Source organism: Betta splendens, chromosome 2, assembly GCF_900634795.4.
Source record: "Betta splendens chromosome 2, fBetSpl5.4, whole genome shotgun sequence".
Classification (NCBI taxonomy): domain Eukaryota; kingdom Metazoa; phylum Chordata; class Actinopteri; order Anabantiformes; family Osphronemidae; genus Betta; species Betta splendens.
Window position 1 is genome coordinate 17,717,739 of NC_040882.2, and position 27,215 is coordinate 17,744,953.

General features: G+C 47.0%; 1 protein-coding gene across 1 annotated transcript in view; it reads left to right on the top strand.

The window, feature by feature from the left end:
- nrxn2b (neurexin 2b) overlaps window positions 1-27,215 on the top strand; it is a 437,402-nt gene that overhangs the window by 377,030 nt on the left and 33,157 nt on the right. The window contains 1 exon segment of the mRNA XM_029166692.3: window positions 25,121-25,292. Coding sequence (XP_029022525.1) covers window positions 25,121-25,292 — 172 coding nt within the window.

Sequence of the window (27,215 nt, forward strand, 5' to 3'; positions counted from 1 at the left end):
CTGAAACTCAGATTGGAACTGATTATATAGTAGCATATATTAGTTGGCACTAGTGGCAAGGAGGTGTTCTCTCCACTATGAATCAACAAAAAAGACTCAAAAGGTTGGTCTGGGATGCAGGCAGACATCAGTGCATCCAAATTGGCCTACACAGACTGTCAAATTACACAATCATCACAGGTCCGATTTGTGTATTTTTCAAACCAGTGAAAGTCACAGCAGGTAAGAGCCTTTCCCTAAGTGCCTTCCTTACATGTAAATGATCTTGTTTACGGTTCTGCTGTGCCAGTGGTTACAGTACAGTGCTGACAAGAACCAAGGCATCGGGGGCCGGAGCGGGGGCGGTCTCGTCTGCCCCGTATCACTCTCGACTACTTATCAAACAGTAAGATGGTGGAGGAAGGTTGGCGCCTGCTCAGCCTGGACGGGTCCGATCTGAGGTTCCTCGCAGATTGGTCGAACCTTATTGGTCATCAGTCCATTCTAATCACCAGATGTTGGGTGGTTTATTCTGCTAAATGGGCTGCACCTGTCTACAGGCTCGGTCTGCAGCTGGATATTGGCTTAAAACAACACAATTACACATAGAAATCTGCGCCTCAACATCAATTAGCCACAGCTCGGCAGCTCGGCTTTCGAAGGCTTCTGTCGGCGTCGGGGTCGGAACCAGCCTGGAAGAACCAGAAGACCGCCTCAGCGTCGTCGCGCTCATTTGCTTTGCTTTTACTCTTCAAATTCGGCACTTCGTTTCCATTTTCCAAACGCGGGCTATGAATAACGCTTTCGCTTTCACTCTCACCAGTCACGGGCAACAGCTGTGCTGACTGCGACCAGAGAACATTACATGAGATCAACTCAGCGCAGCAGCTGCAGTTTTCATGTTTCATAACTGAACCCACTTGCTTTATATGAGGATTATTACATCGCTGGGGTTTCAGGTTATTGATAGGACAATACTTGGGATAATTACTCCAGCTTTTCTACTATTGCACTCGGGTCTGGAATCGGTAGCACACAGCTCGTCGTGAATCAGTGCATCGTACATTTTTATGGGGAGGAGGCTGATTTTACCTGGGTGTTAAAGTGTGTGGATTAATAGTCATCATTAAAACGTTGAAAGCAGCATTTAGCCTGTTACTTCACAGTAAAGCTTGTAAGGCAGCGTTAACGATACAGAGTATATGTCTAAACCTTACGAATCTCAGTGCTGCTTATGTTGAGAGCTCCATGTTCCACTTTTTGAACAGGTTGGTTTAATTTCTCTGTCTGAAACGCTTCTTTTCTGTGATCACACCGGTTTTTCCAGGAATCCCTCAATGCCTCCTGTCACTTTCTTTCAGTCCTTTTTTTCATCTTGTAACAAATTGACTATGAGATTCAAGGTCTTTTTCTGCAACTGCACACCGCTTCACACCCTCTGAAATATTAAGCAGGAATTGTTAGACTTTCTCGACAACATGCTAGAGTTTCAGGTCAGTGGGACTGTAAAGTATTTTTCTGACAAATCGCATGCAGCGCACCCCCCACAGAGAGCTCTAACTCTCTCACTGCACTGCTAACTATGACTTAGTGTGCTGGTTTGGTAATAATTCACCTTAACTCCACGATGGCCCTGCTGCCGCGCACCCCCCAACGGAAAATGCTTCACTTTGACATATTGCATCAGTGTTTTATTGAATAGTATTTCCTACAAATCATTCTTACAATACTTTTACAGTATATAGAGGAATGAAACTGTCTTTTGTCTCCCATCAGTGATGCTCACTGAGGCAGCGCCCCACGCTGCTCTCTTTCCATCTGCAGCACTTAATTTAGCTTCAGAGTCACTCAGAGGACAGCGTTCGGGCTCCAGTCAGAGAAGTCTCTGTTATCAGGGAGGAGCGAGTCTGCGCCGCACTAAGGCACCTGCTATTGTACCTGCACCCTATTGTAGCAGTAATTGGACAATAATATGAAACATCTTACAACCAGATGTGCCAAATCAACCATTACTAATTAAAAAAGGTGACTTTCTGAGACTTCTTTACCTAAATTGTGTTAGGTACAGTATGTACCATCTTTGAGCATCTCTCATAATGAAGCTGCGTTAGCTACTGTATCACCACCCTGTTGAGTTCTGCTGAACGCAGGCAGGCTCCGTCTCACGCAACACGTGCCGATATGAACTTCACAGAGACGGTGCACTCATTGTTCGAGAGATGCCTGAAAATGCCATTAGCGGCGAGATAAAGCGAGTGAAGGAAAGATATCCATCTTTTATGAGCATTTCCTCTCTTCCTCCACTGGGCTGAGTGCATCCAACCGTTCACCCCCTTTCGCTAATCCCATTTAGCAAAAATGTAATCACAGAAAGCCCACTGGAGCTCCTCCTGCTCCGCTCTCCTCCTGTGCAGGCTCGGCGGTGCAGTCATACATCACTAGCAGCGCCGGCGTCTTTCTCAGTCTTTCCCTTCGGTGCCGCGTTTGCTTTGCGCTGTCCATTCATGTTGCCGTCCAGGACTTGTCCCTTTCTCTCTGTAGGCTCGCCCGTGGATCCGTTTGTCATTTTCCTTTGTGCAGGGAAAATTCGGCTGAGCTATTTGTTCCCTTTAGCGACTCCCTGCTTTATATTCAAAGTGTAGCACACAGGGACTCCTGGGAGATGAGCAGTACAGTACTTACAGTTTATTTATTGCTAGGCTCCTATTATTGTAGTTTTACCCACATTTCATGCTAAAGACTAATAAAATGTAAATGCTTTCACGAAGCATTATTGCAGAACAGCAGAGCTCAAGCATCAGGCATGGGGGGGGCTGAGTTTATTGTTTTAACTTCTTACTGCAGCACGTTTTATGCATTGTTTATGCGTGTGCGTGTGTGTGTGTGTGTGTGTGTGTGTGTGTGTGTGTGTGCAGTATATATACTATATATACATATAGTAGCTATAAAATACAGTCGCCATTCACGTATTTCCTCTGCCCGACTCCACCATCAGCACCAGTACCGTTTTAATGGCTTCATGGTGGTTTGAGGACAGCCAAGAGAAAAGGAAAACATCCCAATCTAGGGCACGAGCTGCATTCCATTAGCTAGGCCTGCCAACCCTTATCCATTGATCTGCCCGGATTTGGGAGACTTTCTAACTTTATATTTTGAGGAGTTATGTGGAGTGGGACTAGCGCCTCACTGATCTGACAGATAAAAACAAAGATGAAAGAGCTGCATTTAGGCACAGGCCCGGGACAATAAGCAGAGACGAGCAAAGGGGGATGGAGCGGGAGATAAAGGGATGAAGCGGAGGATGTACTGGAGAGAAGCGTTTGAGAGGCAGAGTTTGCCCTCCAACACCGTAAAGGTCATGAGGTTTCATCAAAACTGCACACTGCCATATTTCAGATCAATAATAAGCCCCTCTCTGCATGTTCCCTTGCATCTGCTGCAGCTTATATTTCTCGTTCTTCAGTAAGTAAAATATCAGACTGTCAAAGGCTGTTTTGACAACTGGCATTGCTGGCGTGGTTTCCTGTGGTGAACCTTCAGCCACTGTTTCCTGATCACTTGAAAAGAAACACTTTGCTGTGAGGAAAGAGAGAGAGAGGTCAGTATTTTCTGTGATACATGAGAGAAAACATCTCGAGAAAATATCATCTCAGTAAAATGGCAGCTTGTGATTGGAGAAAGGAACCGACCTCTTTAACCAACATTTAACTCATGGGGAGCTCTTGTGGCCTCTCCTCCCCCCTTTCTTCCCCCTTCCATCCATCCAAGCTATCAATGAATATTTACCCAAACACTTCCTTAATTACAGCCGTCGATGCCCTTCTCTCAGCGCGGTGGCCCTTCCCGGCCCCTCAGCCCTCACTGACAGCCATTCAGAGCAGAAAATCTGTGGCCTGCATCGCCCTGCTAGCAGGCTAATCTCTGCCTCTCACACCTTGTTGCTGAATTAACTGCCCTCATTATCGCATCCTCCCAGAAACTCTCCCTCACTCCGCTTATTCCCATCATGCCTCCACTCCGCCTCCTGCTCCATCCTGTCTCGCCACCTTCTCTTCCTCTTCAGCCGCTCCCCCTCCGCGTAACTCTTCCCCCACGTTTTTTTTCCAGCTCGCTCTCAGAAAGTAGGACGACAGGAGAGAGAAACAAAGAGAGAGAGAGAGAGAGTGCGTTTTTCCCCGTTTCCCTCGCCTTAAGTTGAGAAATTCTAAACAGCATTGTGAGTGGCCACAGGCGAGAAAACGCATTTTGGTGTCAGCCAAATGATAATTGCATTTCAGCTGTGGTGGTGGAGGGGGCTCATTACATAAGCAAAACATGAGAGAGACTGGAGCTGTCACAGAGGTGTTTTAAAATGCAGCCAAAGGAACATGGCTGCATTACGACAGCCCAGCGACATTACACTCCCTGTGCCACACATCCGCATATAAATTACTGTAAGATTCATATTAGAGATAAACAACAGACATCAACGCATCGGGCCATATTTCGCATGACTGACTCATACATAGACTCACAACGAAAGATGGGCATTTTAGAGTCTGTGCGGATCCAAGCAGCTTCTCCAGATGCTATGACTGAGCCTCTATTATACTATCAATGGACTGAGAATGTCCACTGATAGTATGTTCTGTGGTTGTGGTTAGATTTTCTGTAAAACTGAGGCCAAGTACTGTATTGTTTCCCATGAGCCCATAGGCATTTACAGGCTGAGCATCATGGCTTTACAGAGCCAGACAAAGGGTCACGGCAGGTTCAGGCATGTTTGCTGAAGGTGGGACCAGCTTGATCCAAGCATCATGAAGTTGAATAAAGGCTTAACCCGTTCCTGAGGATATCAATTAACCTTTGCTTGTGTAGAAAAACAATGACTGACAACATAACTTCAGTTGAGTTAAGCTCAAAGCTTTTACGTTTATGTGACTGTTCGTAAGACACAGAAAAAAATTCATGACATCTTTAAGATGATGGCTTTCCTCCACATTAGTTATCAGTAGTTGGAAACTGACAGCCGAGTCCTGTTATCGCTACTTTATTTGTGGTGTCAGTCATTTGCAGCGTACAACTGAGGCAGATGTTCTTTTGTCAACTCTAGCCTCATTTACTGCTCGTACAGTAGAGACTCAGGGACATTGGTTTTGGCTTGTTTTGCTATTTTCTGTGCACACGACCCCAGACGTCAGGTTCATGGTTTATACAGTGATTCATCCATTTACATCATTTCTAACCATATAAACACAGATTGCGATGTTTCATCAAACACACAGATAGACTGTGTAAAATATATTAGTATCTGAGTACTTTCCTATTGCAGGAAGCCATTTTGCCAGTTACAATAAATTGCTGTAATTTCTGTAATTGTTGGACAGTTTACCACAACCCAAAAGACAAACGGTGCTGTACTGATATCAGACTCTAATCTCAGCAAACCACAACTGGGGGATGTAAACGAAAGCGAAGTCAAGGAGTAAAGCAGGAGGACAGGGTTGAGATAAAGACCTCGAGTGCTTTCATCATGAACTGTCGGATGCCAGCGTGAGATAGAGATCGTCCTCAAGGCGATGGGTCAAGACTCCAATCTCCAGCCACAGCGGAGCGGTGTGTGTGTGTGTGGGGGGTGGAGGGAGAAACAATTTGATGACGCCGTGGGAAGGAGCGCCGCCCTAATGCTTGTAAGCACGCGAGCCGGCTTACACGTCGGAGCACACCTGCATTCCCTCCCTTAAAACACAGGCTGGGAAAACCAATCACTCCTCAAACACCATTTCATATTTATCCCCTCTCACACACGCAAGCACGCGCGTCCTGTACTGTACACGAAGCAGAGGCACAGCACTCCTTCAAACACAAACCCACAGCAGGTTATCGCTCGTGAGCGTCGTTCTATGAGGCACATTATTGCATTCCTCCAAGACGCCGCGGTCTCTTTTCATCTCTGCGCTAATGATGCTCCTCTGCTCCATTCACGGAGGCCTTTTTAATGACACGTAGGGGAGGGAGGGGGAGGCGAAGAGGGGCGCGTTGACCTCCCTTTTATTGAGAATAATGGAGCCAAAATGGCTCCCATCGGCTCCAATATTTCCCAGGTGGCTGTTCATTCATCACCGGACCTGCGCTTCCCAGGGGAATCGTAATGCAGATGGACCAAAAAAAAAAACATTCAACTCTCTATTAATGTCGACTTAGCCCCAGCTGAAATATCTCTGCAGGAAGAGACGCATCAAAACCATCCTTTCATATCTGCAGGCAGGACGCACGCTGGCTTTGTCTTCTTTTACTTCAGCATTTCAGCATATTTGTAGCCTACTCGGTGATGATTAGGTAATAGATTTGAACCAGGCAGTGGAGCATTCGGTGATTGTGCTGCTTAGTACGAGCAGGTAGGAACATTTTCATCTACATGAATCAAAATCCCCAGACTTCAGTGTGTTTCCTTCCAACAGACCGTGTTTATTCTCTCTCCAGCTCCCATCCATTTCTGGATGCATTCCCATAATAACCTTATCTGTCCCAGTGTAAGACTAGAGCAGGGATGCGAGACGAGACGGTCCCCTCCTAATGAAGTGTCTGGTGTGTTACTTTGTAAAGCAGTCATCGGCTGGAAACGCGAATAAATATCACATAGAGTCAGTGTAAAAGTTTTTTCGCGTGCAACAAACCAACGCTCGGCAGCTGGACTGAAATATTCATTGCGCGGGAGTTAACCCAGACGGGCAACGTCGATGGGAGTGCATTTATCTATTTTGTCAGTCTCTGCTTACGACCAAGACAGCTTCACAAAAACATCTCTTCCCTCAGGGAATTTAAAGCCAGCCAAGTTTTTCACCTGACTTCCTTGTCTCTTTCTCGTCCTTTTCCCTTCTGACCTTTTTTTTTTTTTTTCTTTTTTTTTTTCCAATGCTGAGCTCAATGTGTTTTGAACACCAGCTGTCCAGGGAAACCGTGCGCTATAGCAAAAGGTTATCCGAACCCAAATCAGAAATGTGTTCCCGCTCTGCCTTGGGCACCGAGTGCCCTGGGTCTGGCTGCAAGGCAATATTAGGCTGAGGAGGAGCTCTGAGAGTCGCTGTAATGTCGATATCACTTTGGTCCCTGTAGGAGGTGGTGTGCTGGGATCACCATTCAACCTCCACTGAATACTACTTGTTTCACCCTCCAGCATTCCTTTCACAATGAGAACTCAGCTCCCCGTCTTTTGAAACTGCAGTTGGAGTTTTGACCACTTTCACAAATACATGTGAACATTTAACTTTTACATTTTAGATTTGGGAGCAGGAGACGTCGTGATTTTGGGCCCATAGTCTCTGGAAGTGATCTTCAGCAGTTGCTATCTGAAAAAAACAAATGGCTGACGTTCGTTCTCCTCCTCCGTGCTATGTTTTATATCCACACTGTTGGGAACGTCAGCAAAACAAATCTACATCCTGACATCAGGCAAAAGGACTCACATAGTGCATTCTGACCCATCCTAGCATAATACTAGCGCTACGTTAGTACTGGGCTCACATTTGACATTTGCTACCAACCCATCATTTATCATGAACCGTAAATAAGAGCCATTTGGTTCCCCTTTTCTTTGACGATCACAGAGAGGCTAAATAATCCCACTCCGGCAGCATCGCATCAGTGAGCTATCTGTGGTCTATTACCTCTGCCAGATTGCTGTCTGTTAGATGTGAGAGGGTCTTTAATAGAGAGCTCTATGCTGCCGTCCGGCAATTGTTGATAGTCTTTGATATGGGGAATCAGAGCCCTCAGGCTTAGCTTATGCACTCTAATCCTCGTAGAAAGATAAGGAGGAAGGCCTTTAATGACACACACACACACACACATCACACTACACAGGCGGCACAAGCACACAACTGGTGCATTTACATACGCACACCTCTGATAGTGTGCCGTGTGTGTGTCTGATGTTATCTGTGACACATGAACAAAAAGGCCAAATGTGTGCATGCCCAAAAAAACAGAAACGCAGACTCTCCCGCAGGCTCCGTCAACACCTACAGTACAGTGCGCCGCCAGATCTGAGGCATCTGGGTTATCTCCAAGTGGGACTTTTATCTCGTACTTGTCATCATTCCACCAAACCGCGGGAGCGCGTGTGTTTGTGTGTTGGCCTTCCACCAGGAGCAGACGTCTCGTGCGTCTGTCCGTTTGTATCTGTACGCAGGGATCGCTTCATTTCCTATTCAGATAGATGCGAGGCAGTAGCATCCCTTCGCTTTCCTGTGAGCCGGCGGCTCACTGAGCAGAGCGGAGCAGCCACATATTAAACATGGACGCTGAGCCTCTGACATGTAAACAGCTCCCACATGAAGCTTCTCCAGCGACGTCCTGACAGAAACACGCTAACCTAAGATCAGCCGCCGTGATCACCGCCGCAGTAATCAATCTCCATTACGTGTTATCCTGGTGATCAAGGAACACGCAGCCGCCAGCGTGCACGCACACTCGTCGCCATCAATTGAGATTCGTGTTTATCAGACCGTGCCAATTGTACGCCGTGTATTGGAACAGCAGATATCCAAGCACTAAAACGAGGTCTGTTCAGTCTGCTGAATGAAAGCAACACACACACACGCACACTGACTGATGAGCCCTCCTACAGGAAAGTATGGTTTTTAGTTCAATATTCATTGTCTGTTACCAGAAGTGCCATTAGCTGTGTGCGCACACAAAAGCAGGCGCAGTGTGAGTTATTTTTAATGTTCATAGTGCAGAGAGAGAAGGAAAAGCATCGGGAGCGACGGGACCAAGAGGCTGCAAGGACGATAAATAGAAAAGGACAGAGTTCAAGACAGGCACAAACAAGAAGGAATAGGAGGCTACAAGCTGTGTAGTATTTAGGCAAATTCATACCCAGCAGGTTTAAAAACAGTTGAGGAGAATAGGAACTGAACACTCGCCTTCATCTTCCGCGCCACAAATGCAAAAAGGTGTTTTCGATAAAAACAAAGGCAATGGCACGTAAGAGGCATTCAACAGAGCCAGGATCAACTTTCTGCATACTAACACTTGCCGTGGTTGTGTGACCAAGCCCTCAGATGAAAATAAGTCAATATGTTTATTCATATCAACCGAACTGATAAAAAATGCACATAATTAGTGTTTTCTGTTTTCCGGTGTTTTGAAAGTTTGTCTAGGATTCGCTTGGCACTCGCATGAAACAACAGAAGTGAGACAGACACAGGTGCAGACAGAAACAGAGAGCAGACAGCAGAAGACAGGAGGAGAAGAACAGGGAGGAGGCTCATTAGGAGAAATCCAGGCAGAAGCAGTCCTGCATTCTCCTTCTGCTCTGTAATTAAGAGATGGATTAATGAGAAAGAGACACTCGCGTCTGCCAATGCCACCGCAATTAACCAGCTGAGGAGGCGCGCGATGCAGACCGGTGTGGTCATCACGTTACTCGTACTGGGTTCGGCTCTATTTGCTGCCTTCTCCCTCTTTTTACGTGCTGCTGACTCTGTTTATCGCTCCAGCTTTTAAAATATCCCTTTGTGAGAGCTTTTCTCTTGGCCTTCACCTTCCTCTGAATATGTAGGCTGCTTCAAGTAGGCCAAGTGTGTGCAGGCATGTGTGGACGTCTTTCTTGTATTACCTTAGACATCACAGCCTGGCTTTCATTCCGAGTCTCACTATTATCACTAGTATAATAGAGATTTAAAAAGCCAGCAGCGTGAAAGTGATTGATATACATGAGAAATATTTAATGACTAGGAGTTGCATGCTGTGAGACTGTGTTCTTGTTCTAATCCGTGTGTGTGTGTGTGTGTGTGTGTGTGTGTGAGAGAGAGAGAGAGAGAGAGAGCAGACAGCAGGTGTCTTGTATCACAAGATGCTGGTGCAGTAGGGGGCAGGTGTCAGGTGTGCGAGGCTCAAGCGGAGGTTAAGGTGTTGTGAGGTCGGCGTGTAAGGCAGGCAGTCATGCGTGCTGCTGGAGTTGTCAGCTGAAGTTTATTTCCACTTTCCCTGTCTTCATCTCTTAAGCTCACTCACACGCACATAAAACACGCTGCATGGCAGGCATCTTGCTGTCCAGGAGGGCATGTCTCACCGAGATCAAGACTCAACTCTCATCCAAAGTGTAGATCAAATAGAGACAGAGACTTTTCAGGCTGCGGCGTCTAGTTTGAATCTTAACATGTGTACTTACAACACGTTGAGATTGTTTTCCTACTTAATAAACTACTACCTGAGGCGATACCTTTTTATTGCTTCCAAGTTTAGCTCGCCTTGTTCTGCAGTTTACACTTTCCTCCCCTGGGAGTCCCCGTGTAGCTCTTCTCCTTTTGGTGTATTTTAACAACTATCACTCATCTTCTTAAGGCCTGTCACTTCTCATACACACTGTAGCTGCCTCAGTGCGATGCATCGTTGCTAACGTTGAGCACATCTCAATCAGACTGTGTTGTGTGGGTCTTTGTACTTTTTTTTTTCTCTAAGCCACAAACATTTTATACTACACATACAGAAGTCGTCCCGTTTTACACACTTACTGTGATGAAAATGTCACTTTAGATGGATATAACTTGTGTTTTGTTACAAAGCTGCAGCCAGACGCGTTCCCTCAAATCTAAAGCTCACCACGAACAGTGATGGAACGGCGACTGGAGCTGCTAAATGCACTAAATAGCATCCTAACGCCTTCAAATTACCAAAGAGCCTCTAAGGCAGACACTACAAAATCCCTTTAACCAGGGAACTATGAAAAACCTTACTAAGCTCCTAGTAGTAGGAGCCTAACCAACAAATTAGAGAAGCCAAATGCTACGACCTGACACAGACAGACATTGAATAAATATAATTTAATTAACAAATGATTTAATTTAAACACACAATGCAAGACAGGGAACCAAACACTAAAAGGTCATCATCTTCACTGCTTTGTGAAAAGGTCATCATCTTCCTGCTTTGCAATGACCTTTAGGGTCATTGCAAAGCAGGATGAAGCTCTAACCAGAGATATTAACTAAACAACAGGACATGATATTCAAGTAAGATGCAGACCAACCTGAACCAGACACGAGACAGGGTAAACACGAACACAACGTCATAACTCAAGGAAACAGGTGTGACAAATCACAACTACCAGACAGGAACAGGAAACAAAACAGGAAATCACATGACAACAGACTGAAAACAAACACGCCTCCAGCGGGCCAGAGGACCCATCAGTCTACAGTCACCAATGCAAGAATCAAGAAGAATCAAGCTGTGGACGTCCAGTGGACATTAGGTCAAACAGGTCACGCCGCCGTCACGTCGGTTCATGCAGCACTACCAAATGCTCTGATACAGTAGATGCGGTGTTCAGATGCTTTCCATTCTTACCTGCATCAAGGGCAAACGTCGCTGCGACTCCTTCGCTCCAATATGCCCTTCCTCGTCAGCAGGGAAGAGGTGCGGCGTAAACATCCATTCCACATCGCATATATTTGCCGACTTCCTTCTGTTAAGTGACTGAATGAAGTTTTTTTTACAGCAATCACTCTCACTTTCATTGTCCTTCTGCCGTTAGCATCGTATCCTTGCCCGATTCGCCCATTTCATCCCCCTGCTCTCCATTCTATTTCCTCTCCGCTCCCTCCCTCCATCCATCCATCATTCGCCCGCCGCCGCTGGAGACTTTTATTTGAAGGGAGTGATGAGGTGTGTAGTCTGAAGGTTTGTCTGCTTGATTGGCTGATGAGATGTCTGGTTAGGGTTTCGGGAGGGAAAGGCGAGAGCAGACGCCGTCTGAGTATGAAGTGAGGAGGCTCTCGTGTGCGGCCCCACGCTCTTCAGAGCGGTAATGAGAGAAGTGGCAGCCATTGGGGTGCCCCGCGACTGATATTTGACATGTGATTTCTTTCTGTCTACTGTTTTTTTTCCCCCTCTGGCTCTGAGCTAGCGGCCGTGTGGCGTTCGTTCACGTTGAACTCTTCAGAGTCGTGTGAAGGTGTGATAGTAAATACAGGGCTCAGGTTAAATCGTGTTGGATTTATAGGGAGGTGACTTTTGTAGCTGCAAGGTGGGTGGAACACACACACATACACACACACACACACACACACACAGACACACACACACACAGAGGTATGTTCAGTCGTAGACTACAGTAAGTGATTCTGCCCTAGTGGTGCTAAACAAGGCCAACAGTGTGCAGTTATGGACAGTAAATAGAGCAAAGCACTACCTGTAAATAACCAGCAACACACCCTCATAAATCCTGTGTGTGTGTGTGTGTGTGTGTGTGTGTGTGTGTGTGTGTGTGTGTGTGTGTGTGTGTGTGTGTGTGTGTGTGTGTGTGTGTGTGTGTGTGTGTGTGTGTGTGTGTCTTTCTCACACTCACGCAAGCGTGAGCCACGAGTCCAGCAGGGCCGCTGTCTGTGTGGGTACTGTACTGTATGTGTGTGTGGGGCTCTGCTTCACTGACTCATTTGAAACAGTGCTGTCCATGTTCACTCAGCACGCACATGTTTGCGTACATTCATCATCAGGTTCCCGTCCGCTCCCGTCGTTGCCCATCTGCCTGTGTGTGGAGGTCTCGGTCTGAGTGTGCACGAGGCCGGAGGGATATGACCTCTCTGTAGCCTGTGTGCTTCAGTTCTGCCCCAGGTCAGACAGCATATGCGCTCACAGTTACCACTGGCACCCTTCCAGTGACCTGACATAGGTGGGCTCCCTCACCGACTCACAAATCAGGAGCCGCCCACAAGCAGGACACACTAATGAGGACTAAATCACCGACACGGGGTATTTGCTGGACACTGAGTCTAGTAAAATGCAGAGAAATCTGATGCTAAAATGAGGAAGTGCAGGAAGTGGTGGAGAATGCAGAGGAGAGGCTGTAGCTGCAGATATCAGGGACTGCAGTGCATGTAATTCAATGTGAGGCTTGAATACCTGTGTTTGTGGTTTATTTGTAACTGACACTTGAGAAAAGTGCCCTCGCTACTTGACAGCACAATCAGAATCATGCTCTGAATCCTGCAGTTCCCTCTTTAATAGACAACATATAGCTGTGTCTCGGAGTGGTTGTGTTGCAGACAGTGTGTGTTTGTGTGTGTGTGTGTGTGTGTGTGTGTGTGTGTGTGTGTGTGTGTGTGTGTGTGTGTGTGTGTGTGTGTGTGTGTGTCAGCACCAAAAAAACAGAAGCGAGGAGACAAACAAACTGTAAGCGAGTGTTCGATATCGCCGGCCTCTCATTTCTGGGACGTCTCGTACATCACGGCTGATGACTGTGGCCGGCGGCAGTCTGAACCCGCGCTGCAGGGTTGCCATGGTGACACAGCGCGAGCGGGAAGTGCACCTGCGGCTGGCGAGACAGTGGTTTATCGCCCGCTGGGGCTGCTGGCTCACACCTGGACAGGCTGACCACCCACAAATGCACCAAGACACTAAGAGGTAAACAAGAGTAGGAGCACACATGCAGTTGGGTAGTTTTTTTTAACGATCCTCTTCAAATTACGCTAGATTACTATAAGGAGAAACATTTAAGGTTGCAGTATTTATTGTCCTTAAATCCTTGACTCGACCATTATGCATCATATTGGTTGGAGCTCTAACTCTCCACTGTGGGCATGCCTTTGCTTTGGGGAACACTCTGATGTCTTATCATGAACACACACTTTGTATTGATTCAATTGATTCCACGCTCGCGGTCGCGCTGTCAGAAATACTTCGTTTGCACCCAGTGCTCCAAACACCGCCGGAACCAGCTGTGCAGGAACGGTTCAGAAGCGACTCATTTAGTGGGACTCAAAACGAAATGAGGTGTTGTTCCATAACCTGTAGCGTACGTTTAGTCCGTGGCAGGCTTTGCTAATGAGCTGGGAGGTGTGAGCGCGTGGCCGGCGGCGTCCTGTCCCGGGGAGGAAGCCCCCTTTTGACCCGGTTCAAACGGAGGCGTTTGAGGGCTGAGACGGCGCCCGGTGAACACGCATCAGCCTCTGCGCTTCATGGGCCACTTTGTAACTGTCACTCATAAGGAAACGCTCTGTTTTTCCAAGCGTTCGCATTGTAACACACAATATTAGCGGCGCGTCGTGCAGCGTTCACCTGCGCCTCAATGATTGACACCAGCTTTGTCGCCGGCGTGCGATGCCTTGTATTAACGCCTGCGCTTGTACTGAGCGTAGAGCTCATTTTTCATCCACATGGAGCGTGACTGGGAAAGCACTCACCCTCACCCCAGCGCCACACGGGCTAAAGGTTAGCGCAAAGTAATTTATACATTTATTATTCATTATCTGTTGCAATTTGCCGCATGATAATGAGGCGTGTGTTTCATTTTTAAATGTGCACTTCTCAGCTCTGGGCTTGGACGAGACCATTAGCTGTTGGCTCTTTAATATACATTACACTGTAAATCTGCATTTATCCACTAATGGTTACTTTCGTAATCTGTGAAATTTTGCTTTAATAGAGGCTTAATGGATGTTTGCAGGGTCAGTTGACTTTGCTTGTGCTTTTTCATTGCTAATTTTAAAACGTACAGTCACTCTCACTGTGGCGACCCGGAGCTGTTTTGATTTATTTTACAAGTTCTTTCCAGACAGGCTGATATCTACAGTATTCACAAATGTGGCCTTGACTCAACAACTCCACAGGTGTTAAACACTTTGGATTTTGATCCAGCCAATTGGAACTGAGGAGGCTTTCAGGACAGACTAAAATCATCTGGCAGCTTTGGGATGACCAAGATGTGAATGACTGATGATCGCTGCAGATGTCATAATTAACTCATTCATGTTACTCAGGAAAAGGAATGTATCTGTGTAGTCATCCATCCATTATCAGAAGCTCTGACTCTCTGACTCATTGGAGTCTATCCCAGCTGTGATTGGATGAGAGGTGGGATACGCACATAGACACATACAGTACAACCACTTTCCAGTTCACCTGACTGCATGTGTTTGGTCTGGAGCAGCCGGACAAGGGGAAAAGGCCGGAACGTCAGCTGGCTGAGTAGATAATTGAATTTAAAATCTCTAGATTTTTACAAGCCATTTATTTAGATCTGGGCGTTATCACTTAAACGGCGGCATTATCGTCTTCGGCAGCCTGATTAACATTCATGATTTCAGTTTGTATAAAATGTGCAGACCGTATCTCTTTAATGCCAGTGCCACATTACCTTTTCCCCGTGAGCAGCCGTTTGAGAAATCAGACTAATTACCTTATAACGCAGTTAACTTGCTACAGGGTTTATTTTCAACCCGATCTGCAAACCAAATTTTCCATGTCTGGCGAGGCTCAGATTCTTTAACTATATCTAATTTGTCTTATACTTATAGTTCTAATTTTAACCTTGTGTCGTTAATGATCTAAGTAATATTTTGAATATGCAGTGGAAATAACAAATAGCACATTATAGAATCACTGTAAATTCATGCGCGAAGCATCATTAACGTTGCATAAATTCAGGCTAAGAAGTCGTGCGTGCGCGTCGTGTGATGTGATTGTGTTAGAGGAGGCAGTGATGTGAGGGGAAGAAACAACGAACTGATGACAGCCCCAACCTAAACTCCTCATTTTACACTCATCCTCTTATTGCCCTTACTGCCCTACTTCCAAGTGCTCACTGTCCTGTAGGAGCAGCCAGATCAGCTGTGAGCCTCCGTCATTTTGGAGCCATGGACAAAACACACAGTCCGGTGAACCAATGCAACAGCTCTGGTTTTAATAGAGGTGCTGAGGAGAAGTGGCCCAGCTTGCATTAATGTGTTATGAATTAGCATAAGTTACCAGGTAGGTCTGGTTAAAGGCCTGCAGTTCGTCTGCTCATCGACCCTGGAACATTTCTGACATCTGGGCAAAATCTAATGTGAGACACAGTCCGTCGGCATCAGTAACTTTTATTTGAGTACACGGTGACTAGACTAAGTACATCCTTCACTCCCTTTTATTGCTGCCTCCCCTGCACATTATGTCACAGAAGTGGATGTATTTCTACGTCCAGAAAAAAAAAACGAAACAGGATGCTTGTTACTGGGCGACTCATAAATTCCCCCCAGGCGTGTAGAGTGCAACATCCATCTACTCGTCAATGACAACCTTTGGACCGGGACGGCTTCCCCTCAGCGGGTCGGTACCGCATCTGTATTATTGCTAATCCTCCACCAGTGCCTCTGTGTCCTGTGCTGTTTTACCCTGTGGACAAGATTAGAAGTAGCAGCTGAGGTTTAAAGGAAAAAATTGATTAGGTTTGCGGGTGATAAACATGGCTTACTTTGCACATGATTTTCTGCTCTGACACCGAATGAAGACATTAAGACATTACGAGATCGTCCGCTATGACAGTTTCCATGACATCAGGGTTTTGAAAAGCATTTGTTGGAGTAGCTGGGTTTGATTGAACAGGTGCTGCTAATAAGCCTCTGCTGCAGAAAGACATACATCACAAACGGATTACCCTATCAGATTTATCCCACACCCGGTGATTTGCCTGAGAAAAAAAAAAACAAAAGAAAAACATATATCGCAGTGTGTGCGCTCGCTGCCCACAGTCAGCTCAACACCAGCGCCAGAGCGGCAGGAAGGGGATGAAAGGACAACAAGGCAGACAGCCAGGGACAGAGGCAGAGATTGTGTTCGCCTTATCCGTGTTTGCTCAGTTTAGCGCAGGGCAAATATTAGCCCTCGCGCTCGGCAGCCGCCCGTCTCCACCGGGCTTCAACCTCGCTGCCGCCCCGCAGAGACGGAAAGGCAGACAGAGGGTGGAGGACGGACGGAGAGAAGCAGTGAGGGAGTTATCAGGGGGACAGACGGAGAGGAGCAAAAGGCAGGAGGCAGAGCTGAACAGTGAGTTACTGCAGGGCAGACGAGGCCCTCGAGTGGCAGCCGGGGTCCAGGCATGCTTGAAGTTTCAGGCTTAACTGTTACTTGTCACAGTTCAAACCACTTTGTTGGTTCACGTTGACCTCTTTCTTTGGATGGAAGCGCAGAATGAGTCCAGCTCTCACTTTCTGAAAGATTCTTCTCACCGGCGCCAGAAAGCACGCGCTCTGTCCGAGCCGCGTGCGCCGCGCGATACGAGGCGCGCCGCTTCCTCTTCAGGGTGCTTCGGAGCCACAAAAGGAGGAGAGGAGAAAGAAAAAAACAGCGAGAAAACGCTGCAGTTTGTTTCACGCCTTTGAGGCCAGGAAATAAAGACATACTGTAAAGCAGGAGAGTGAAATCGAGGCTGGGAGCGGAGAGGAGAGTGGAGGGAACAATGGAGACGGCAACACTGGATGCCGTCCGAAGGTCACGGTCATTCGCCAGCCGCCTGCCTGCACACGCACGCACACACACACACACGCACACGCACATAAGCACAATTTAAAACAAACATCAGCCTCTTGCCCACAGCCACACACACAAAGTGTTAAAACATCAAAAAGAGACAGTGTTTCCTCTGTCTGTCTGTCTGTCTGTCTGTCTGTCTGTCTGTCTGTCTGTCTGTCTGTCTGTCTGTCTGTTCAACGTCCTCTCGTCCCACGTCGATGCCACAGCTTGCGACCTATTGCAGCAGTATTTGGTGTTTTCTAAATGAATTGCTGCCTAAGTGCTGCTTTGTTTGTCTTATGGTTTTCGTACGTCCCAGTAAGAGGAAACACAAGACAAATAGATACACGGCTAATATCCTCTTTGAGAATCTCAGTATTGGAAACAGAAACGTTTAGTCGTGGCAGGTGCATTTTTCAGAGAAGAGTATGTGTAAGCGCAACACTGTGTCTCCCTCAATAGCTCGATATTAGTTTGTTAATTGATGCGATTACCCTTGAGATTATTTGTGCTGGAGCTTTTAATTACTGCTGTTTGTTCTACCTGATCTAAGTCAGTTGTGTCGAGTTAGATCCAGACAGCAGCACCTGAAGAACATCGTCATCTTAGCGGTTTAGTTTGTTCTGCCTGTCTCATTATCATCAATAATACTAAATATGAATAAACAGCACAGCGGTGATGATTTATTCAGTTTTTGGATTTATTCCACAATCGACTAAGACATGAACTTAACACTGTGCCACATAATTAACCCATACAATGTCAGAAAGGATTATTATTGTACAAAGCTACTAAACAAAAGACAGATTAAGCAGAATATTCAAGGACTCCGCTATCTCATTTCACAGTTTGCTGACTAGATTCACGCTGCCAGCCAAAATCTACAAACCCATTTTGTTTGGAGTAACACCTTTCTTCAGCAGAAACAGGGAACCCTGGGTGTCAACATTATCACAGGTCTTACGCGCATCCATTGGGTTTTACCTAACTCCAATCACCACCGTAATGAGCCTCTGGGGGAGTGAAAGAGCTGGTGATGAGGGATGACACATGCGAACGCTGAGAAGAAACGTGGCTAACGCCAGAGCGAGAGAAATGATAATGAAGGATGTGTGAAGGTGAGGCAACATCTTTTCCCTGTTGAAGAAAGCCAGAAATTGATTTTGAAGCTCTTATTGTTCTAGCAGGCAGCAAAGGCCACACGCCTGAAAGGGGGCTGCCATTTCGGTTGCACTTTTTCCGTCGCCGCTATTCAAATTGCCGGGAAAATAGGCCGCTGGCAGCGATTTAGAGGTCTGGGACCGAGCTGGCGGAGGGAGAACTGACAGCCACGTCACAACAAAGGAACAGTGAAGAAGTGGAGTTTTTGGAGTTTCTAATACTTTTGTACCACTGATAAAATGTCATGTCAGCCTCTTTGTCCCTAGGAAGGTAGCCCGTATAATTAGCTTTGGTGGCAGATACAGGGATTATTGCCATATCTCAGTGTTTAGTGAATTGATGAAGGATTATGTGGAGCTGGTAAAGTCAAAGGATAATTGAATACAAAGAGAGACAAAAAGGATAAAAGGCTGTGGATGGGAAACTTTATTGGTCCCATAAGCCCCTTTGTCCCATATTAAGTCACCCAGACTGACAAACATCTTCCAATGCCTGGGCCTAACGGGGCTTTTGGTTGAGGGATGAAAAGTGGGCGGAGGGCCATTGATTCCTGCACAGTAACCAAGATCCTTTTCTGGCTTGGCCTCAAGGAAGACGCCCCCACAGCTGCAGCGCTGTGGCTCCCGCTGCCTCCGTTCTCCTCTGTCCCACCCATTCTTTCATCGCGCCATTGTGTCGCCACCCGCCCTGTTATTGCTGCGCTGTCATCTCCTGTCTGCTCCATCTGCAGTTCGCAACGCGCAGACGCTCCCCAACATGAAACGCTTCTGCCTTTTGAAATGTTCAGGTTTCACTCGAGCATCTTGATAAAGTGAATGTGTCTTAGCTCTTCTCTTGGCGGAGAGCGGTTCAGAGATGTACATGATGGTTCTATTTTAGTGCGAGCTTACTATCGCTTCTTAAATGTATTCTTATTTTTTTTTCTGGGAAAAGGCAGGAAAATGCACCTTCTCGCTTTAGTGAGTGACAAACCTTTCAGAATCCAGAACCGATGGAGTTCTGTGGAAGCTGTTAGACGATATTCTGACTCAACCAAAAGGCAAAGAACATACAATATGGAAACAACCTTTGTTTCTTCAGAGTGTTTGTAGATTCATTTAGCAACCCCTCGTGCGTTTCATTTGTTACATGTGCATATACTCCATAAAGCAGTGTCTGATTCTCGGCTGTTCCCAACTCACTCTTATTCTGAAGGGATTTGATTCCTCAGAGTCCTTTAGGTGCTCAGAGACAAAGTCGACTGGTATTAGTAAAATCTTCGGTTTCTTTTGGGTAGTAATGTTTTCCCTACAGAAACAAAGTAGCAGCTGTTGTTTTTAATAAAGACCCCACTGAGTTAGAAAGAGGAAACTAAGCCTCCGGTAATTTACCAAGGTAATGTACTTCTTTACTTACTGTAGCGCGTGATCCAACTTTGTGGGATCGCTTGACTCCCATCCAGCGGGACAACAGCACACGGCCGTCCATCAGTTCACAGCAGCGTTGTCAACAAGGCCACGGTGTGTGAGTAACCTTGTCCAAGGGCGTTCACACCCTTGTAGCATGTGTTTGTAGTGAGGGGGGGTTCGGGTCAGCTGGGATTCAGACTTACTGGTTCGATGGCCATTGTGATGAAGGACACGCCATCCATCAATAGGTCTCAGGGGTGGACATGATGGTGGAATCGGCCGTGTGTGTGTGCTGGGGGGGTGTTTTTTTTGACGTAAACTGAATTGAGAGTTCTAGCTGACAACATAATTAGGATTATGGTGGACGATGTTTTGGCTGATTTATTCCCCCCCCATTTTTTTTCTTTTTTAAGAACAAATGTTTCATCTCTGCAGCATTTTGGCTCGCTGCCTGTGTATAGCTACACTCCGGGACAAATGGGCAAGCCCGGTATGAGTCATGCTCGCATAGGAGCTTCAGTATCAGACGCACGCACACACACCTAGTCTGTCCAACTCATTGATTTTTCATTGAGATCCGATTCCCCATCAGAGCGGCCGCTTGTCGTTCTCGGGGCGGAAAGGAGCAGATAACCGCGACCACGTTCGCCAGAGAACACGAAAAGAAAAGAACGACTCGGGGGGAGGGGAGGGAGGTAAGATGAGATAACGTGCCGTTCGGCTGAGGGACGGGGGCAGCGCTCTCAAGGTTACCCTGAGATCGAGGCGAACATCAAAGTAGGTGGAGCGGAGCGGCAGCGGGGAAGGTGTGGTGCGTGCAACCAAGCATGTCCTCGCTGCAAAGTGACTGCTTAGTAGCTGCCTCCCCCTTTTTTTGCTCCGCCACCCAAATTGATGCGACACACAGGCAGCTCTGTGCACACGAGCCCCGTGTCATCCGAGGTGAACGATAAGAGGGGGAGACATGAAAACCGAGCACCAGATAGCAGAATTCCTGATCCCGAATGGCTGTTGGCCCTTTAGCCTTTTCCTCGTTCTATCAGAGACTCGGAGGATGTTAGGGGTAGCGACAGCGGGCTGATTTAGCCAGCGAGGAGTCTACGCGTTACACAACAGTCTATGTCTTCTTATGTAATGCTGCAGTTCCAGAGTGGAAGATTTGCCCTGTTATACTGTCTCCTTGCAGCGAAGCCACAGCCGACCGCCACTCGGAGGCATTATGCACACATGTTGTCGAGCCTATTGCCCATGTTGAGCTCGAATTACCCCTCAGAACAGAGATGCAGAGATACCAGATGTATGAAACTGAGTGGCAGAAGCCCATGGGGGCGTCATAGGAACGTGCTCATCAGCTGTAAACCATCAACTGTAATATTTGTGCATGGACTGGCGTGGAAGTCGAAGCTTGTCCACAACGGTGCAATATTACACGTGCGCACGTTGAAAGAAAACACAACACCGCATTGGGTTCCGCATCCAGTGGAAATCTATTTATCAGTCATTTCTCTGTCTATGCTGCTGATTCATGTGCTAATAAATAATGCAGCGCTGCATGCCTAGGCCAGTATGTCAAGTTAGGCTCAAGCAGATGCAGGCTGCGATAGATCATTATCGGGGAAATGAGAAAGAAGCTAATGATTAGTTTGCATTTCCACCACCCACAGGACTATTAATATGAAATCTGTCAAAGCAAATCACCGACATCAGCAGATTCCTCAGCTGGCCGGCCGTCGATGTGCAGCCGTTCTCGAGGCGCGTTGATGCCGAGAAATGTAAAACGCCCCGAGCGCCTTAAACTGTTGCAGCTGCATGAGTCCAGCCTCCGCTCCATCCAGCTGTCCGCTCTTTCTGCGCCTGACTGGCTCCTGTATCTGATCTAAGGAGGGAACGCAGAAAGACAGTGGGGAGAGGCCAACACTTCCAGGAGCTGAAGCTGTGAGCGCAAACCACGATTAAGATGTTTGCAAAGGGAACGAAACCAAGGAACAAATGCCCCCAAAACGCATTCACATTCTCCCTTTGTGTCGTTTCTTTCCATTTTTAATTGACTACCAGTGAATGCAGCAGAGAGAACCAGATCTCGACATCTTCAAACGAAGCTTTGATCTCAAAGCACCTTAAGGCCCTGGAGGATCATCAAGGTTTCCTCTGTCCTTTCATCGCTTAGTGTTTCTCCTTGCTCCTCCTCCTCCTCCTCCTCCTCCACCCCCTTTCCCTCGTCCTCCTCTGCACGGCGTGATCGGCTCTCCGACCGATAACCCTGATCGGGACGCGGCGACAGAGGCCTCATTCGCATTCCGCTCTCGCCGCCAGCCTTTACCTTGACGCGCTCTCGCTCTCCGCAAGGTCACGTTGAAGTGTTTCAGATGGAAATGCTCTGTTCCCGGCCCCGCTCTTTCTCATCTGTGGCCGCTGCGCAGAACTGCAGATCTAATTGTCTTCGAAAAAAGAGGAAAAGATATTCTAATGAGAGGATTACACAAACTTTTTTTTTAGCCAGCTACGCTCTGCTGTCAATGTGCTGTTCCGGAGAAGCTCATCAGCAGTTTCTGCTCTGTGAAAAACATCTTTTTTTTCTTGTTGTGCTCAGATCTTAGGTATTTGGCAAGGACAGCAAGTTTGCGCTTTGAGTTATGATAATAATATTCAGGAGGAAATATTTTAGTTTTTTAACTAGACTTATTTTCTCAGCTGATGAGCCCTTTCCTCTTTGAAGATGAATGTAACAAAACCCAAAGACATTCCAGTCTGCAGGTATATCCACCAACCCCACTGTCTTATTAGATAACTGAGCCTCAGGTTGTCAAGAAGATGCTGTTCCCCGCAGGCACTCGGGGTCTGAATCAGACCTAATTGAAAACATATCGTAAAACAGACGACGGTGGACCCCCTGCCTACTCTCCTGATTGCCCACAGAAAGCGAAGTAAGATGAGCCAACCTCTGGATAAAAGAGTAGAAAGTGTAGCATTCATACTCCAGGCATTAGCCGACAGCTGCAGCAGATTAAGGGCTGCTTAGCAGCAGTTTAGAAGCTGTGATGTTTAAAGAGCAGCTAGAGCTTATTGTCAGTTACCTACCAGTCCCTGCATTTCAGTGTTGCAGGCTTGACTGCTTCCAGTCATTCAAAGAGTTTTTCTCCCCCTTCTGTTACCAGAGATATGTTCGCTTAAGGGTAATGGCCATTAAAATGTCATTACTGCTGCGCTAAAATCATTTTTAAAAAAGCACCGGTTCCCAGAGGCTTTCCACCGTAATGGGCTGAAAACATTCCCCCAACACCAGGAAGAGCTCTAATGTTGCAAAACACAAATGCTAATCTCTCTACAAAGATCTCTCCCTTCTGCTTTTCTGTCATAATAGTGGGGATTCATTCTGATTTTCCCTGGAAAATTGAATTAATTTACCAAGCAAAGGTTTTATGATCATTCTGTGCTTCCTGCTGCGTAGGCTGTAATGGAGACGATCCATTTGACCCAAAGGTATTTTACTCACCCCCTCAAGTTTGTTTTCCCAAAGTAGCATCTGAACAGTATCAATAGTCAAAGCTTTGATTAAATTTTCATTAGCATGCTCTCTGGCTGTATTCATATCCCTGTCTTAGGATCAATATTGGGTTTCAGCATGTGTGGCGAGAGGCAGTGGAAAGACTGCAAGGGTCAGTTCATAACATGAATGGATTGATTAAGTGCCCGAGAAGCTGGAAGCACTTTGAGCGGCCGTTCGAGATGAGATTTAAACTTCATTGTAGAATGGGATCATCTGTTGGAGAGTCCATCAGGCTCCACTCTCAGGCCCTAACTTCGTTCAGATCTACACAGAGCGCTCCAACGTTACGCATCCACTGTTACTGAGACAGACCCGCTCAGCCGGTGCTCTACACTCACTCTGCAGTTAATCACAAGAACTTCCATTTGAGCATGCTCAATTAATAGCCTAATCACGTCTGTCAACAGTTTGGTCATACTGTGGCCTCGGCTGAACACCGTTCCCACTTTATAGAGCACACAAGAGTGGCTGGCTTGCATTATACTGCTCATTAACTTACAGTACAGTACAACCTCTGCTCTTATTTACTCAATTAACTTGCTATTTTAAGTTCTGTAAAGATTAGGGTTTCTTATTTTCCTTTTTTAAATACTTAATCAGCCGTGAATAATGGAAAACCGCTGCGAGCTAAAGACACTCGTTCACCCCTGAATATCTCGGCATGTGGAAGGTGGCGAAAGAATTGCACAGAGCTAATGGGACAATGGAATCGATGAACTCGTGGCTGCACAGGGCCGATAGTGTAGTAAAAGCAACCTCGTCTCCAAATGAGCTTGACCTGTAGTGACAAGCAGGAACTGTTCCTGGACAGTTACTGCTGCGGATAGTCTGGCTTTGCAGAGCAAGCCTGTAACCGAAGATTTACCGCCAGACAGAGAATTTTGTCTGCAGCGGTGCTGTCTGGTATGCGCTCAGCCTGTTTCTCTCTCTGTGTCTCCCCATTGCTCTGTGGCTCTCTGGCAGACTGTAACTCTGTAAATGACTTTGACCTTTCCTGGGACTGAGGACAGGAACCACAGAGGGAGAGGAGAGAGGTGGTGGGAGATGAGAGTGGAGTAGGCGGTTGACTGTAATAAACTCGAAGCAGTGGGCGGCTGTCAACACTAATAGATGGGAGAGGGGAGGGGGTCACCGGGTTGATGAATACTAAAGGTGCCTGAGTCCTCAACAAGTACTGTGTTCTTCACCGCGTTGATGTGTGTGGTGTCTGTTGCTCGGGCAGCATAAACTTACTTATTTGTTGCGTCAAGAGAAATGTACCCAGATAATATCTGCATTCTTTTTAATTCAGATAATATTCAACTCAGCTCTAAGTGGAATCCATAGAAAAGTTTAGTTTAGGTACATTTTTGCATACTGTGTGGTTTTCTCCGAACAGCATCGCTGCTTTGAGTAGTGACATCCCTATAGTCAGTAGGTACCTGCTGAATTTGCAAGCCAGCATATCCATGTGTGCATGGAACCTTTGAATAAATGTCATGTATTGTATTTAATCCCATTAAACCAAGGCAACACCACACACAAAGATACATTATTGTATACCTCTTTATATTCTGTCATTCTGTTGATGTATATTTAACAGTACTTCTGTGTACTAAGTGTTAAGGACCAGCAAATCACCAAATCGTCTGCATAGAGGAGAAGTTTGCACATAGCATTTCATCAGGACCCCGTTGGGTTATAGATGGTTTGAACATCTGTGCCAGATAGTGTTTTTGGGTCGTACCGTCAAACCGCAAGCTTCTCGCGTTGCGCCTGTATTTCTAACAGCGTTGCCTCGTGTTCCCTGCAGGAACGGGGAAAGATCGGCGTGATCTTCAACGTGGGAACGGACGACATAACCATCGAGGAGAGCGCGGTGATGGTGAGCGACGGCAAATACCACGTGGTGCGATTCACACGCAGTGGTGGCAACGCCACGTTACAGGTGGACAACCAGCCGGTCATCGAACGCTTCCCATCAGGTAGGAGCACGGGGGTAACGCAGGGAAACTAGTGGACTGCAACCTTCCCCGTGTGAATTCTAACATAAAACTGTGTAACACAGTGGAGAGAGGAGGAGGGAGCTCTGAATGGGAATATTATTCCTGAAATTCTGCCTCCTACGTGGCCCCGAAAGTGTTTTATATAGCACATTCGGTTGTGTCCTGCCTTATTTATTGTGACATTCATATTTAAAGCGGGCCTGCATTATTCTAGGTGATTAAATCAGGTTCTGGTCCAAAAGGCAGGCTTCCGCAGGCGTGCACCCTCCCATCTGAGAGCACCCAGCTCCCTGCAGTTAGTCCACCATTGTAGCTGCTGGCGCTGTGAAAGGCCAGCATTGAATCGAGGCCAGCCCCGCGCGGCGAGCACGCGCTTTGGGCCAGGGCACCTTACACTGGGAAAGCGCCGAGGCGTTTTATAAGGCATGCCTCGGCTCCAAGATAAACACAGACGCAAAACCATTACACATACAGACTTTAAACGAGGACAAACACCAGATGAGTCATTCATCGCTGGGAGCGTACTAATTTCCCCGCTTGTTTTTTTTTTATTATTTTAGCCTGAATTATGAGTCTATTTTTTGCTTATGCTGAAGCTCCTGCTCAATTTCTCTCTCCATTGTGTTCCCACTATGTTAATGGTTGTTCAAAGGAAGACATCTTGTGTTCCCGTGGCAGGTTCGCGTTCGCCGACGCGACGCTCCGTGTTAATCGCCGCGTGTCCGACTTGTAAATCTCCCCCCCCGCCGGGGTCAGTCCGCTCCGCCACCATTGTGTCCAAGCGCCGCTTATGCATGGTCGTTGTTTTAAACAGCAGGGACGGTGCCCGCTAATGTGTCCGTGATATTTACTCCAGTTGACATATAGAGCAACGGGACGGTGACACGCTCTGTCACAGCAGTGATCCCGTATTGTGGGGCTTTGTTCGAAGCGTCCTCTGCTGCTCATCCATCAGCGCGGCGAGGCCAGACTGAGGGCCATGCATCACAGCCAGAAGAGGAAGCACCCGGTGACGGTTCACTCTTTCCAGTTGTTATTATGATGGAAATGCAGCCCTTTTTCACCGCAGCGCACGCTTCAAACGGGAGCCTTCAACCTACAATGGCTCCAACCCCTTCTAAAATAGCAGCGGCGCAGCCTGTTAACATTGGCATGAGGGTGTCATCATGCGGGTTTGTTTTGTCTCATCAAGACACGTTAATGCAGCCCATATTGTATTCCTTTTATTCCTCTCCCCACTCCACCCCTGAGCCGCTTTGCTGTCGCCCGTGTCAAACGCTTCTTTGTTTCTGATCAAGACTTGAAAGCTGTTATTTCGTTGTTTGTTACTGTCTTGAATGGGTTTAGTGTTTGTGTGGCGGAGGCCGGAGCCCGACGGAAGTTTTTCAGAGGTTATGGGGACTGAGAGTAGCAAACGGATGGGGGTCGCTCTGTACTGTAGAGCCTTGATTCATTCAGCTAAATGCAGTTACACCACTCCTGGGCGCCCACTTTGACGGCTCCAGTCGTCATTGTTCGGCGGCTCGGCATGCTGGGAAAACCGAGAAGCTGCACATTAGGAAAACAAAAACCTCGGATGGGGCCGGGGCTCCAAAAGGGTGGAGGAATTGTCGGGGAGGAAGTCTGGCTGAGGCAGAAGGTGTGTAAAGAGAGGGAGCCAAGCCGGAATGTAGAAAGAAGAAAGGATTAGGGAGGGCTCCCCTGTTGAAACGAGTTTTGTGACCTAGATTGGTGATTTAGTCTCCTTCTGATTCTCTAAACGAGACAAAATACTCTATTCTCACAACATATTCAGACCTTCTTCATTTTCTTGATGCTTATATTATGCAATGTAATTGCCAAGCTGTCCCAGCGGAGCACTGAATACGCCTTAAAATGTTCATGTAGCCAGATTTAGAAGAA